The 14587-nt window shown below is 47.8% G+C and overlaps 1 protein-coding gene across 1 annotated transcript in view; it reads left to right on the top strand.

Moving 5' to 3' along the window:
* Positions 1-10675, top strand: part of EIF3E (eukaryotic translation initiation factor 3 subunit E) — a 50486-nt gene extending 39811 nt beyond the window's left edge. Inside the window, exons 11-13 of the mRNA XM_069731777.1 lie at positions 7688-7790; positions 9661-9795; positions 10535-10675. Coding sequence (XP_069587878.1) covers positions 7688-7790; positions 9661-9795; positions 10535-10573 — 277 coding nt within the window. The 3' untranslated portion in view covers positions 10574-10675. The remainder of the gene's footprint in view (positions 1-7687; positions 7791-9660; positions 9796-10534) is intronic.
* Positions 10676-14587: the final 3912 nt, after the last annotated feature.

Here is a 14587-nt window from a genome sequence, read left to right as displayed (position 1 = left end):
GGCATGTTACAGGAGCGTGGTCCGACCAGGTTATGTTCCCAATTTTTGCTGATTGTATATTTTGTAGGAGCCATTTATCCACTACTATTAGATCTATTCTTGAATATACTTTGTGTGGGTGGGAGTAATATGTATAATCCCTTTCAGAAGCATGAAGGACCCTCCACGTGTCATACAATTCTTCTGATATAAGACACTGGGACAGCGCATGGGATTGGGACTTTTTCTTTGAGCACCAAGATTTGTCTATGTTGGGGATCGGGACGAGGTTAAAATCTCCACAGATTAGCAGGGATCCTTGTTTTATTTTGGATAATTTAGTTATGAGGTCTTTAATAAAAGTGATTTGACCTGTATTGGGTGCATATATAGATGCAATTGTATACACCTTGTTATTGATGCTACATATCAATATTACATATCTGCCTTCATCATCCAGAACGCTATCAACAAGCTGGAACGCTACAGTGTCTTTTATTGCAATCGCTACCCCTCTCTTCTTTTTCGCCGCATATGACACATAGATATGGGGGTAATTTTTATGTTGTAGTCTATGGGTATCATCACGATTTAAATGAGTTTCTTGGACACATAGTATGTCCGCTTTGAGTGCCTGGGCTTCCTTCCATAATAACGATCTCTTGAAAGGGCTGTTTAGGCCTTTCACATTAATGCTAGATATTTGAAATACCATCAGTTACAAAAAAGAAAAAAAAATTCAATCAGTCACCAGATACAGGATAATAATAAGGGAAACAAAGGGGTTAAAGTAATTAACAACAACCAGAACAAGTACAACTTGTACAACTCAGAGTCCGGTTCTATGTGAACCAACTGGATAGTCGTTCCTATCCAGTATTAAAGGGGGGGAGAGAATAGAAAAAACGAAAGCAATATTCTCATGCCCCTTCAACCTGCCAGCCAGGCAAAAAAATAACAGTGTGGTGTCCTGGCATAGGCACACAGGGGATACATATGGTAACAGAGTACTTGCGTGAGAATCAGGTCCATTCTTTGTTCAGTGTCGGGGGTCTTTTCTTTAGTGGGGAGCTGGTATCTTCATCCACTGATGTCAGGGACCATTCCTGGAGCAGGGTCATGGCCTCTCTGGGAGACGCAAGGACGTGTGAAGTTCCGTTTTTCGTCACGATGAGCTTTACTGGATATCCCCACTTGTAGACAATACTGTTGTCCCGTAGAATCTTGGTTGCGGATGAGAATTCTCGCCTCCTGTTCAGGGTTGTCGCAGACAAGTCGGTGAACACCAGAATGTTCCGGAATCTTTCTGGAAGTTCTTGCTTTGCTGACGCTGACTTGGTCACTGCCTCCTTGAAATGGTAGAAGTGCAGCCTGGCTATCACGTCTCGCGGTGCGGAGCTGGGAGCAGACTTTGGTTTGGGGATCCGATGTGCCCTGTCAATCAGCAGGTCCCTCTGTTCTGCTGACGGCACCAGAATTGTGAAGAAGTCCATTAGAAACTCCTTTAGTGTATCCGCTGACACACTCTCAGGGATTCCTCTGAAACGTAGGTTATTGCGCCTGGATCGGTCTTCTAGGTCTGCAAGCTTCAGTTTTAGGGCCATGATTTCTTCGTCCGCTTCATTATGCGCGTCTACTAGTTGGTTGTGCGCCGTAGTATATTCCTCCAGTTTCCCCTCTATGTGTGAGGTTCTGTCGCCAATCTGCGTTATTTCTTTATGTAGCTCAGTGAAAGCCGTTGTGATATCAGTATGAATGGCTTGCTTCAGGTCTCCCAGAAGGGATTTGAGTGTGGCTACAGTGACAGGGGCAGAATTGGAGTCTGTAATAGGAGAGTCTGAGGAGACGGTCAGGGCTGTGTTTAGTGGCTGTAAATCTTCAGGCTCTGAACCTTCAGCATTCCTAGCAGGGGGGAAAAGCAGGGACTGCAGCGTTGGTGAATAGCTCTGTGTGCTCAGGGATCTTTCAGTTTTGCTGGGAGTTTGGGGCTGGTGGAGTGATTCACTGTGCAGCTCTGACCTTTGCTTCACACTGCCATCACTCCTGCTGCTGCCGGCGGCTGCGTGGTGAGAGTTGCGGTCGCCATCTTGGATCCAACTACCCATCGCTTCAAAGACCTGGACCCTGCTGGGCGCCTGCCCCCTCCTTCTCCCTCGCTTCATTCCTGGAGTGCACCACCGCCTGGCTTATCTTATCTTCAGATCTGACCTCCTCCGGTCACCTCACTGTGCTTTGGGCCGCTTATGATAGCTGGTGGTTAGGGAGCTCGAGCCTCGCACGTCCGCTCAGCTCCACATCCGGTCACGCCCCCCCGGCGGTGGAGCTCTCTTTAGAATGTTCGGCGGCACTGCTCTCTTTAGAAGGCTCGGCGGTGTGACTCTTTAGAAGGTTCAGCGACTCGGCTTTCTTTAGAAGGTTCAGTGGCTCTTGTTACCCACAACGGCCTCCTGGTGGACAATCTAATAGCAGAACCCTGACACCTGTACATTGCTGCCGTGATTCTGCTAGTTGTCAGGTCTGAAACCTCAGCAGAGGAAAAGGATTGGCGCTTCTCCTTAGGATGATTGGCGGTTCTCCTTAGGATTGGCGGTTGTCCTTAGAAGGTTCGGGCGGCTCTCCTTAGAAGGATTGGCGACTCTCCTTAGAAGGTTCGGGCGGCTCTCCTTTTAGAAGGTTCGGGCGGCTCTCCTTTAGGAGGTTCGGGCGGCTCTCCTTTAGGAGGCTCGGGCGGCTCTCCTTTAGGAGGTTTGAGCGGCTCTCCTTTAGGAGGTTTGGGCGGCTCTCCTTTAGGAGGTTGGGGCGGCTCTCCTTTAGGAGGTTGGGGCGGCTCTCCTTTTAGAAGGTTCGGGCGGCTCTCCTTTAGGAGGTTCGGGCGGCTCTCCTTTAGGAGGTTCGGGCGGCTCTCCTTTAGGAGGTTCGGGCGGCTCTCCTATAGGAGGTTCGGGCGGCTCTCCTTTAGAAGGTTCGGGCGGCTCTCCTTTAGAAGGTTCGGGCGGCTCTCCTTTAGAAGGTTCGGGCGGCTCTCCTTTAGAAGGTTCGGGCGGCTCTCCTTTAGAAGGTTCGGGCGGCTCTCCTTTAGATGGTTCGGGCGGCTCTCCTTTAGAAGGTTCGGGCGGCTCTCCTTTAGAAGGTTCGGGCGGCTCTCCTTTAGAAGGTTGGGGCGGCTCTCCTTTAGAAGGTTCGGGCGGCTCTCCTTTAGAAGGTTGGGGCGGCTCTCCTTTAGAAGGTTGGGGCGGCTCTCCTTTAGAAGGTTGGGGCGGCTCTCCTTTAGAAGGTTCGGGCGGCTCTCCTTTAGATGGTTCGGGCGGCTCTCCTTTAGAAGGTTCGGGCGGCTCTCCTTTAGAAGGTTCGGGCGGCTCTCCTTTAGAAGGTTCGGGCGGCTCTCCTTTAGAAGGTTCGGGCGGCTCTCCTTTAGAAGGTTCGGGCGGCTCTCCTTTAGAAGGTTGGGGCGGCTCTCCTTTAGAAGGTTGGGGCGGCTCTCCTTTAGAAGGTTGGGGCGGCTCTCCTTTAGAAGGTTGGGGCGGCTCTCCTTTAGAAGGTTGGGGCGGCTCTCCTTTAGAAGGTTGGGGCGGCTCTCCTTTAGAAGGTTGGGGCGGCCCTCCTTTAGAAGGTTCGGGCGGCTCTCCTTTAGAAGGATCGGGCGGCTCTCCTTTAGAAGGTTGGGGCGGCTCTCCTTTAGAAGGTTCGGGCGGCTCTCCTTGTATGTTTAACATGAAATAACTTGTGGATAGGATTTTTTATTCTATTAAATCAAGTTTCGTACAGTCGTCCCTACGTTCTTTCTCCTGGAAGTGTACCACTAAATTGACAAATAGCGGTGAATAGATATCCGGGAGTCCGTGAGTGGATGAATCGTGAACCCTGATTAAAGACCACCTGGGCGAAACGCCTTAGTTTTGCTGAATCAGCTGTCCGGTCTATACTTATGTTCTTAGAATGAATGTGAAGAATTTAGTCCACTCTCGGAGTGCCGGATAACTTTTCATCGTCTGAGAAGCTCGTGTGCCCGTGCACCTGTAGGAGGATTATACTGCAAGACTGAGGAGCTGGAATCCACATTCTCTGCATAAAGTGACAAATAGGCGGTACTATCCTTGAAGGGGGGTGTCCAGAACAGTCAGTGTCCGTTTGTTTTTTACCATACTAGATTGTGTAAGGACACCGCATTAACTGGTAACGCCCAGTGTCAATTAGGAGTAAGGGGGGGGGGGGGGGGGGAAACAGGACGACCTCCATACATGAGAATATATATGGGAAATGCAATTATCCAGAGAGGTGACTGTTCCTCTTAATTAACATTTAAAGGGATGCTGTTTTAAAAAGCTTTTAGCTTGAACTGCACGCTTTTTATAAAAAAACAAAACCACAACTCTACTCGCCCTGTCCTGAGCCGGCACTAAGTCTCTGCCACTGCTCCCAGCGTCTGGAGCGCCGATGTCACATGCACAGCGCTGCAGCTCACTGATTGGCTGTCGACGTGACAGCGCAACAGATGCTAAAAGCAGCACAAGAGACTCTACGTGGGACCCGGGGAAGGTGAGTAAAGAAGGTTTTTTTGTTTGTTTGTTTGTTTTTTTTCCTTTTTTTAACTACATCTGTTGGACTGAGGTTTTCCAAATTGTGAGCACCCCTTTAATGTTATATTTAATTTAAAAAAAAAAAAAAAAAAAAGTTGCCTTTTTTATCTTTGCAGTTTGTCCTTTTTTTTTTTTTTTTATAGATTAGAAAAAAATATCATAGATAATATTAGTTGCGTGAGCGACCAACATCCACAGCCTGTGTAAACACTAGGCCCTCTCCTATCACTACTGTCCAGTGATTCTTCTCCAGACTCTCTACTTTCCCTTTAAGTAGTTTCTACCACCCCCCGCCCTCCGTCCCGTTTATTAACCCTTGCACCACAGAGCCTTTGCTCCAGTGTTTTCTGTCTGCCGGTCATGAGATCATATTCATGTGAGTGAAACAAGGAAAAGGAGAATTTAGGAAACCCGATCCGAGGCTGAAGCCCCTGAGTCAGGGCCGCTTTATGGTTTATGTACTCACATGTCTGGCGTGAGAGTGCATTGTCTGCTCCGGCCGGGACTTACTCACTGTTTGTGCAGGAAGCAGTGACTGGTCACTCGCTCGGTGACTGCTCGCTCGCTCCCTCGTTTGCATATTCGTGTCCACGGCTAATTAAACAGTTGCACAAGGTCGGGAGTTGCCCTTGTATTAGCTGTCAGGAAATGCTTGTGTGTGTAACCCGGGTGTATTTTTAGGTCCTATGACGCTCCTGTAATAATTAAGGAACGGGACCCCCACTGGTATGGGATGGATGTTGGTTTAGTGAGGAGGGGGAACGTCTTGTGATGTTTTGGGAACAAGTGTCGTGACAAAGAACATCAAAGCCGACATCCAGCTGCCGCTACCATCTTGCTAATTGACTTAATAAGAAACACTTCTCTAGACCTATTATCTCACAAGTCTGGACAGAATTTGGAGAATCGGGAGCTGAATGCAACATTCGATGGCAATAAACGGTCAAAAAGAGGCCGATGGTAGCGCTGGGTGAGGGGGTTAACCCTGAGATGCCTGGCCGGTTACAACACAGCCAGAGAAAACTTCTCCTAGTTTTCCCCTAGAATCAATAACTTCCTTATTGTCAGTTGTCCTTTTATGAACCTATAAATAAAGGGGTACGTGTATGTTCTAAAGCCGTGTTCCCCAACTCCGGTCCTCAAGAGCCACCAACTGGTCATGTTTTCAGGATTTCCTTAGTATTGCCCAGGTGATGGAATTATTGCCTGTGCAGGTGATGCAGTTATCACCTGTGCAATACTAAGGAAATCCTGAAAACATGACCTGTTGGTGGCTCTTGAGGACCGGAGTTGGGGAACACTGTTCTAAAGAGACAGCGTATTGCTCGGATTTGCTGCTACTTTGGTTGACGGGGGTCCGGCCTTTGGATTTCCTGCCAAGCCTGATATTGCCGTTAATGCAATTCGGTTGGCGTTCGTTGAGGGCTCAGCTTCTTTATGTCCCACCCCTCTAACGGGATTAACAGCTCTGACTTTACAGGTGATAATTGATGAAAATAGTAGATGGGAAGGGGCACATGTCATCTTATTAGGATCTGAGGACCCCCAGCCTAGACTTTCATTAAGGTACAACCAAGTGGCAAATTCTCCAGTATAGCAAGTTTCCATTCATTCAGCAATCCCATCCTTCTGACCATACAGTCTTTGGGCACAGAACTGCTTAATAATAGAGTGGGTGCAAATCGATTTATTGGACCCTGTCCATCAGCTACGTCTGTGTCCTATGGTCAATAACTGGAGCCATGACAATGCATCAAGCCGGCTAATCAAAAGAAGAGCCACAATGCCGGCAAGTAGGGGATTCTCCTGACTCCCGTCCATCAGATACATATCATGGACGTGGCCGCATGACCGGGTCACGTGAATAGATTTGCACCAACTGTACTTGATATAGAATATTCCATCTCTGTGAATAATATTTTAGGACTGGTCGGTGACCCGTTCATGACCAGGTTATTACATTGATGACTGTACAAGCAATTGTTACCATCCATCATTTGTGTCGCCCTATTTCCTCCATAGATTGTCAGCTTCAGAGTAGCAGAGTCCTCACTACTCATAGTATCTGAGTTATGTGTTATTCTGAAATGTCTTTATTGTCTGTACAAAGTGAAAGAAAATAACGGCACTCCTAGAGAAAGGTGCACAAGTAGGGTCCCAAACCTTATAGTGAAAGAAAATAACGGCACTCCTAGAGAAAGGTGCACAAGTAGGGTCCCAAACCTTATAGTGAAAGAAAATAACGGCACTCCTAGAGAAAGGTGCACAAGTAGGGTCCCAAACCTTATAGTGAAAGAAAATAACGGCACTCCTAGAGAAAGGTGCACAAGTAGGGTCCCAAACCTTATAGTGAAAGAAAATAACGGCACTCCTAGAGAAAGGTGCACAAGTAGGGTCCCAAACCTTATAGTGAAAGAAAATAACGGCACTCCTAGAGAAAGGTGCACAAGTAGGGTCCCAAACCTTATAGTGAAAGAAAATAACGGCACTCCTAGAGAAAGGTGCACAAGAAGGGTCGCAAACCTTATAGTATTAAAGATGAACTTGACACTCAGGTTGCAGATGTGAAAAGTAGACTTTAATCCAAGTATAACAGTACAGGTGTGACATTTCGGTCCACTAGGTCCTTCATCAGAGTACACACTGCAGTAATTTTGGATGTGATGTGATGAAGTCTCCTGTCAGTCTTCTCTTTTGCAAGCTAAACATTCCCAAATCCTCCAAAGCTGGTGTGCGCGGCATCATTGTCCTCTTGCATGATCCAGTTTTGGATAGATGACCTCACATATGACTCTATAATGCTTTCATATACAAAGGAGTCCTGTAGCTGCAAACACAGCCCCAATCATTTCCCCTCCATGAGGTGCTTGTGCTCATATATACATACACACACCTATAACTGTAAGGTCCTGGCCTTCTGCTGCTGCCCTGGGATCTTAGATGGTTGCACTTTAGATGTTTGACTGTAATAGATGTGATGCCAGATCTTCTGAGATCTCAGAGCTGCTCGTACCGACTGTCGTGACTGCTTTCTACAATCAAGTGGTTCACAGTGTGCAAGACTTGAACGTTAGGCTGTGACCGGAGCACCTTTACCTCCTGTAATGATCTCTTCCATTTCCCATTTGCAGCATGTTGGCCGATAAGCTGAATATGAGCCCAGAAGAGGCGGAGCGGTGGATTGTCAATTTAATTCGAAATGCCAGACTGGATGCCAAGATAGACTCCAAATTGGTAAGATTTTACCGGGATGCTCTCCAATGATGGAGACCCAGCTGTAAAAGCATGCAGTCCGCTTCAGGCACTGTGACCTGTCATATATCCACCATAGGACCTACTTCAGGCACCATCATTACCAGCATTATTACCGTCGTATGCTTTCTATTGTACGCTCCTGTGTTCTGAACTGTGCACTTCTGAGAGGTCTTTTGAGCGATTGCTAGGGGTCTCAGGACCTGGACTCCATCGATCTGCTCTGAATTAAAGAGCAGAAAACATAGAACACAAAATCTCCCCAAACCGTAGCTACTTTTCAACCCTAGCTGGGTGTTACAGTGCCTGCTCTACAGCCACCGCAATCTTATGTTTTGCTTTGCTGAGTAATGGCGAGTGCCTCCTGTCATTTCCTAATATTGGTAAAATGGTTTCACCACTTACAGATATGTATAATCACTGGAGTCTGATCTTCTGTACTCCACTGATCCTCAGAGCAAAGTCCCCTTTATGAATGGGCAGAGTGTTTTCATATGTCCTGGTTGCTCCATTCACTTGTATGGTGTTGACCAAGGGTGCACAACATTTTTCTGGTCCAAGGGCCACATTATCATTCTAAACCAATTCGAAGGGCAGCAAAAAAATTAAGAAGGGATACTTGCATTAATACATGAGCAGAATAAGCGGCAGTTCATTAAGACCTCATCAAAACCACGTTTTAAGTATTTGAGAAGAATTTGGAAAGTTTCTGCTAAAAAAACATCAGTGTGAACACACCCAATTTTTTCAAAATTTACCTTTTACTTACCAAAAGGAGTAATTTTGACTCCCTACTATATCTTGCTAGTCTTTGTCGCTGAATGTTATTATTTCTTTGTATTCATTTACTTGTATGTTAAGAATTATTGGCTTAGACTTAGAATAATTAGCATTTTTGCAAATATACTTGACATACACAGGACATATACCGGACGTCCGTCAGTGAACTCTCGAGTGGACGACATAATGTCTGTAGAATACGGCCTGCAGTTTTGCTAATTGCTAATATGGCTAGAAGAACTGCGCTAAAGCCTGACGATATTCTTGCTATTTTGCATTCTATAAATTAAAGTTACAACAATACTAGGAGCAAGAAACTCTAAAAATAAACGAAAACAAGCCAGGAGTCAAAATGACTCCATTCGGTAGTTCTAGGAGGGGTGACCAGTCCGGTAGTCCTAGTGTTAATGTATTGTATGTAATACACAACATGTCCGCTCACTATTGGAGCTTAGATGTTAGCCGGGGGCTGCAGACCGCTGTATACGCACACGTCTTTATACAGCCCCTGTAGACACGTTATATCCAGGGATCTCTATTGTGCACTATGTCTGCATTGCTCCCTGGACATCCGCCATTATCAGGACAACACTAAGTTCTGCTGTCCTTGTACTAATCGTGATGAGACGTGCACGGTGCAAACCTCTCATTGGTGGATCATTGCGGTCTTTCTCGCCTCTATAGAGGGAGTACCCTTTTGACATTGATTTTGAGGGAGCACGTCTGCTGATTTACACTTCCCGTTACGTCACAGGACAGCCTGACCATGCCAAATCCTGCCTTGACGCAGGTGGGGAGGGGGATATCATCCTTTTAACTTTCAGCTTTTCCTCTCAGTCGTGCAATTCATTATTTTAGACATAGTGGTAGTTCAGATCTTCTATTTTAAACCCATAGCGTCATGTCTCCCACTCTTATGCAGCCATATACTACTTCTTGTGAAGCTTCGCACCTTGCATCGCCCGTCTCCGCACACCGTCCTTTGATTTACAATTGGCCCGAACAGCCTGTTCTTAGACGGCTCATAAATACGGCTGGTCGCTGCATAATGTGCTTCTTGCTTTAATTGTAGGGTCATGTTGTGATGGGAAACAATGCCGTATCGCCCTACCAGCAAGTCATCGAGAAGACGAAGAGTCTGGCCTTCCGCAGTCAAATGCTAGCCATGAATATAGAGAAGAAGATGAACCAGAACACCAGAACCGAGGTAAGAAGAATGAGCGTCGCATTAAGGACCCTGTCCGGCACTGCAGCTCTGTGGCACAGTATGAGGGACAGCTGTAAATATTATTAAACGGGACCGATTTCTATATTATCAAAATGGTCCTGTTAAAGGGTTATTCCAGCCACAGAAAGGCTGTTGGTCAGATCATACGCCCAGGCTGTCGGTCGGTCAGGGCATTACTCCCAGCCTGTTGGGCAGTCAGGGCATTACGCCCAGGCTGTTGGGCGGTCAGGGCATTACGCCCAGGCTGTGGGGCGGTCAGGGCAATACACCCAGGCTGTGGGGCGGTCAGGGCATTACGCCCAGACCGTCGGGCAGTCAGGGCATTACGCCCAGGCCGTCGGGAAGTCAGGGTATTACGCCCAGGCCGTCGGGCGGTCAGGGCATTACGCCCGGGCAGTCAGGGCATTACGCCCAGGCCGTCGGGCAGTCAGGGCATTACGCCCAGGCCGTCGGGCAGTCAGGGCATTACGCCCAGGCCGTTGGGAAGTCAGGGTATTACACCCAGGCCGTCGGGCAGTCAGGGCATTACGCCCAGGCCGTCGGGCGGTCAGGGCATTACGCCCGGGCAGTCAGGGCATTACGCCCAGGCCGTCGGGCAGTCAGGGCATTACGCCCAGGCCGTCGGGCAGTCAGGGCATTACGCCCAGGCTGACGTCAAAGATGGATTGGGGATGCTCTTCCAGCAAATGTTTCATCTTTTTTTATTTTTCTATTTCAGGCACCAAACTGGGCGGCTCAGGACTCCGGCTTCTACTGACCACAATCCTGTAATATATATTATATTGCGTCTTACACTTTCCCGACTCGGTGTAAGGTGGTTACATTATGTTTAGAATAAAATTGGCTACTTTTCCTTTTACCAGCGTCTTAGGGTATGTTCACACGTTCCTGATTTCCATCCTTTTTTTTTCAGGACTGTTTTTTAAAAAACTGCAGCTCTTGGCAGAAAACGCAGGTTTTTTTTTTTGTCCTTTTTTGATCCTTTTTTTGATCCTTTTTTTTATGCAGTTTTCTATGCAGTTAAAATGGCTGAAAATACCCTAACCCTACCCCAAACCCTACCCCAAACCCTACCCCTAACCCTACCCCTAACCCTACCCCTAACCCTACCCCTAACCCTACCCCTAACCCTACCCCTAACGCTACCCCTAACGCTACCCCTAACGCTACCCCTAACGCTACCCCTAACGCTACCCCTAACGCTACCCCTAACGCTACCCCTAACGCTACCCCTAACGCTACCCCTAACGCTACCCCTAACGCTACCCCTAACGCTACCCCTAACGCTACCCCTAACGCTACCCCTAACGCTACCCCTAACGCTACCCCTAACGCTACCCCTAACGCTACCCCTAACGCTACCCCTAACGCTACCCCTAACGCTACCCCTAACGCTACCCCTAACGCTACCCCTAACGCTACCCCTAACGCTACCCCTAACGCTACCCCTAACGCTACCCCTAACGCTACCCCTAACGCTACCCCTAACGCTACCCCTAACGCTACCCCTAACGCTACCCCTAACGCTACCCCTAACGCTACCCCTAACGCTACCCCTAACGCTACCCCTAACGCTACCCCTAACGCTACCCCTAACGCTACCCCTAACGCTACCCCTAACGCTACCCCTAACGCTACCCCTAACGCTACCCCTAACGCTACCCCTAACCCTTCCCCTAACCCTACCCCTAACCCTATTCTAACCTTAGTGGAAAAAAAAAAAAAAAATTCTTAATTTTTTTTTTATTGTCCCTACCTATGGGGGTGACAAAGGGGGGGGTCATTTACTATTTTTTTTTTATTTTGATCACTGAGATAGGTTATATCTCAGTGATCAAAATGCACTTTGGAACGAATCTGCCGGCCGGCAGATTCGGCGGGCGCACTGCGTATGCGCCCGCCATTTTGCAAGATGGCGGCGCCCAGGGAGAAGACGGCCGGACGGACACCGGGACGCCGGGTAAGTATAAGGGGGGGAGATTAGGGCACGGGGGGGGCATCGGAGCACTGGGGGGGGCATCGGAGCACGGGGCGGTGGGATTGGAGCACGGGGGGGCGGGATCGGAGCACGGGGGGGCAGCCACACTCCGCCCACGCACTTCCCCCGCTTCCCCGCACTTCCTGCTGCAGCGGTTCGGCACCACAAACCGCAGTAAAACCCGCAGATATTTTTTTCATCTGCGGGTTTTACTGCGGGTTTGACCTCACAATGGAGGTCTATGGGTGCAGAACCGCTGCGGCTCCGAAAAAAGAAGTGACATGGTACTTCTTTTTTACCGCGGCTATTCAGCGCGGCTTTTTTTCCCGATTCCCGCATCATGTGCACAGTGGTTCCTGTTTTCCATAGGGTACAGTACACTGTACCCTGCATGGAAAACAGCTGCGGAACCGCAGCGGCAAAAACGCTGCGGTTCCGCAGAAAAAAACGCACTGTGTGAACATGGCCTTAAAGAGTTTATTACTTGGGTACTTGGGATAGGCGAATAGCTTCGGATAACTCCTTATCTGAATAGCCACAAACAGGCTGTCCATGCATGTGTAGTGACTGTCACACAGCCACGACACATGCAGCTTAGGCGCCGGACACAGCTGATTATTGGGAGCGCTCCGGGTACCCGATGCAGCTATTCAGTAAGCGCTGAAGCTATTTGATCATCCCCATTCATTAAGTCAGTCTACATCTCTCCTATTTTAGTTGATATGAAAACATGTACCGTATTTTCCGGCGTATAAGATGACTTTTTAACCCCTAAAAATGGTCCCAAAAGTCCGGGGTCGTCTTATACACCGGGTACGGTGTGTGCAGGGAGCGATCCTGGATGGTTCTTAGGGTCTGGAGGAGAAGAGACTCTCCTTCAGGCCCTGTGATCCATATTCATGTAAAAAATAAAGAATAAAAATAAAAAATATGGATATACTCATCCTCTGACGGCCCCTGGCTCTCAGCATTGCAAGCGGCAGCCTCCGTTCCTAAGAATGCATTGAGCGTAGGACCTGCAATGACGTTGCGGTCACACAGCCGGTCACGGAACCGCGACGTCATCACAGGTCCTACGCTCAATGTATTCTTAGGAACGAAGGCAGACGCTTGCACCGCTAGGAGCTGGGGGTCGTCAGAGGATGAGTATATCCATATTTTTTATTTTTATTCTTTATTTTTTACATGAATATGGATCCCAGGGCCTGAAGGAGAGTCTCCTCTCCTCCATACCCTGGGAACCATACACACCGCACACGCGGTGGGCGTATAAGACAACCCCCGTCTTATACGGCGGGTATATCCCAAATTCCATATTTTATATGGAAAAGTTGGGGGTCGTCTTATACGCCCAGTCGTCTTATACACCAGAAAATACGGTATTTTTTTTTTTGTTGCTGACAAACACCACTGATTCTACCCTCTCTGGTATAAAAGGCAAGACCCTCCAACAAAGACATGAAGTGGCAATGTTGTAATCTAGGCCTCCTACCAAATTACCCATGGGTGGTACGTGCGCACTCTCCTTTCCTATGGTAGTGTTCTCAGATGGTTTGGCTAGACTCCCACTGTCTGCACGTTGGCACCTGTCCCCGCCAATCTAGGACGTGTCTTACAAATCAGATAGATTAGTGACAATCCTTAGTGGAGACGCCGCGTGGTTCATGTCCCATGGCCCTACCCTCCTGCTTAGTAGCCTCATCAGTTAGCCACAGCACAAAGGGTTGTCGTTCTGGAAGAACCAATACATCCGTTCACTCAGTACGTGGCCGACCTACTGATGTTCCTGTGAACGGTGTAATGCTCTGTATCTCCTGTGGGGGTGCTGCAGGATTCCTCCACATATAATGGCTGATCTCTGGGAATCTCCTCAATAGGTCAACCAGGGAGATGCCACCCAGCTGCCTCTGGAGCTCTAAAAAAAAAATGCGCAGTTGTCTGTGATTGACTTTGTTTTTAATTGTTTCATTCATTTCACAAACGTATTAAGTGTAATATTTCACTGCAAAATCTGCTGGGACCTTTCTACCTAAGGCAATCGGCCTAATTATGGAGGCCGTTCTCCAATGTGATGATGTAAACGTTGATACAAACTTTCTCTTATTTGCATGCCCTTCAGACGGCAATTCGTTTTAGGTGTCATCCATAACGAGTATATACTGGTTGTATTAGGTATTCCAGTACTTACTGTCACAAGTGAATTAGCTGCAGTCTGACGCGGTCTCATTAGAAGCCTCTCCAGCTACACGGAGCACCGAACATCTGAAATTCATGGCACCCGTCGCTCTATGTACCCGGTAACCGCACCATTCTTATCTTCCTGATGCATTTATTCATCATCATAAAGCGCTATCCTCCATCTGCTTAACTCAAAGGTTCCAATGTAAATTTCTCCAGGAGCTGATGTGCATATATATGAAGAATAACTCATTTCTGGCCGTTACATCAGTCGTATCCTGCAGTTTTGCACTTGAAATGTCAGTAGTTTCACCTTTTTATGCCTTTCTGCTGCATCCTCTCCCCTCCGCAGAGGCAGAAGGTGGGATTTGATCCCTCATTACAGACGGACCTGTATACAGATTTTTGAGTAAATAGTGGAAGAGTCAGTGATTATAGTGGGAGAGAGGCATTTTTCTCTAATAAGATGTGATAGTTTCTTCTCTGTTTTTATTGATTTATGATTAAAGGAAACAAAAACGACGCAGTTACTGTCTAAGAATATAACGGGTGGTATAATACCGGTGAGGGCGAGATGGTGCAGGGCTCCTGCCGGACTTGTAAAATGTCTGGATT

Source organism: Ranitomeya imitator, chromosome 6 (assembly GCF_032444005.1).
Source record: "Ranitomeya imitator isolate aRanImi1 chromosome 6, aRanImi1.pri, whole genome shotgun sequence".
NCBI lineage: Eukaryota > Metazoa > Chordata > Amphibia > Anura > Dendrobatidae > Ranitomeya > Ranitomeya imitator.
This window is presented reverse-complemented; position numbering and strand designations above follow the sequence as displayed.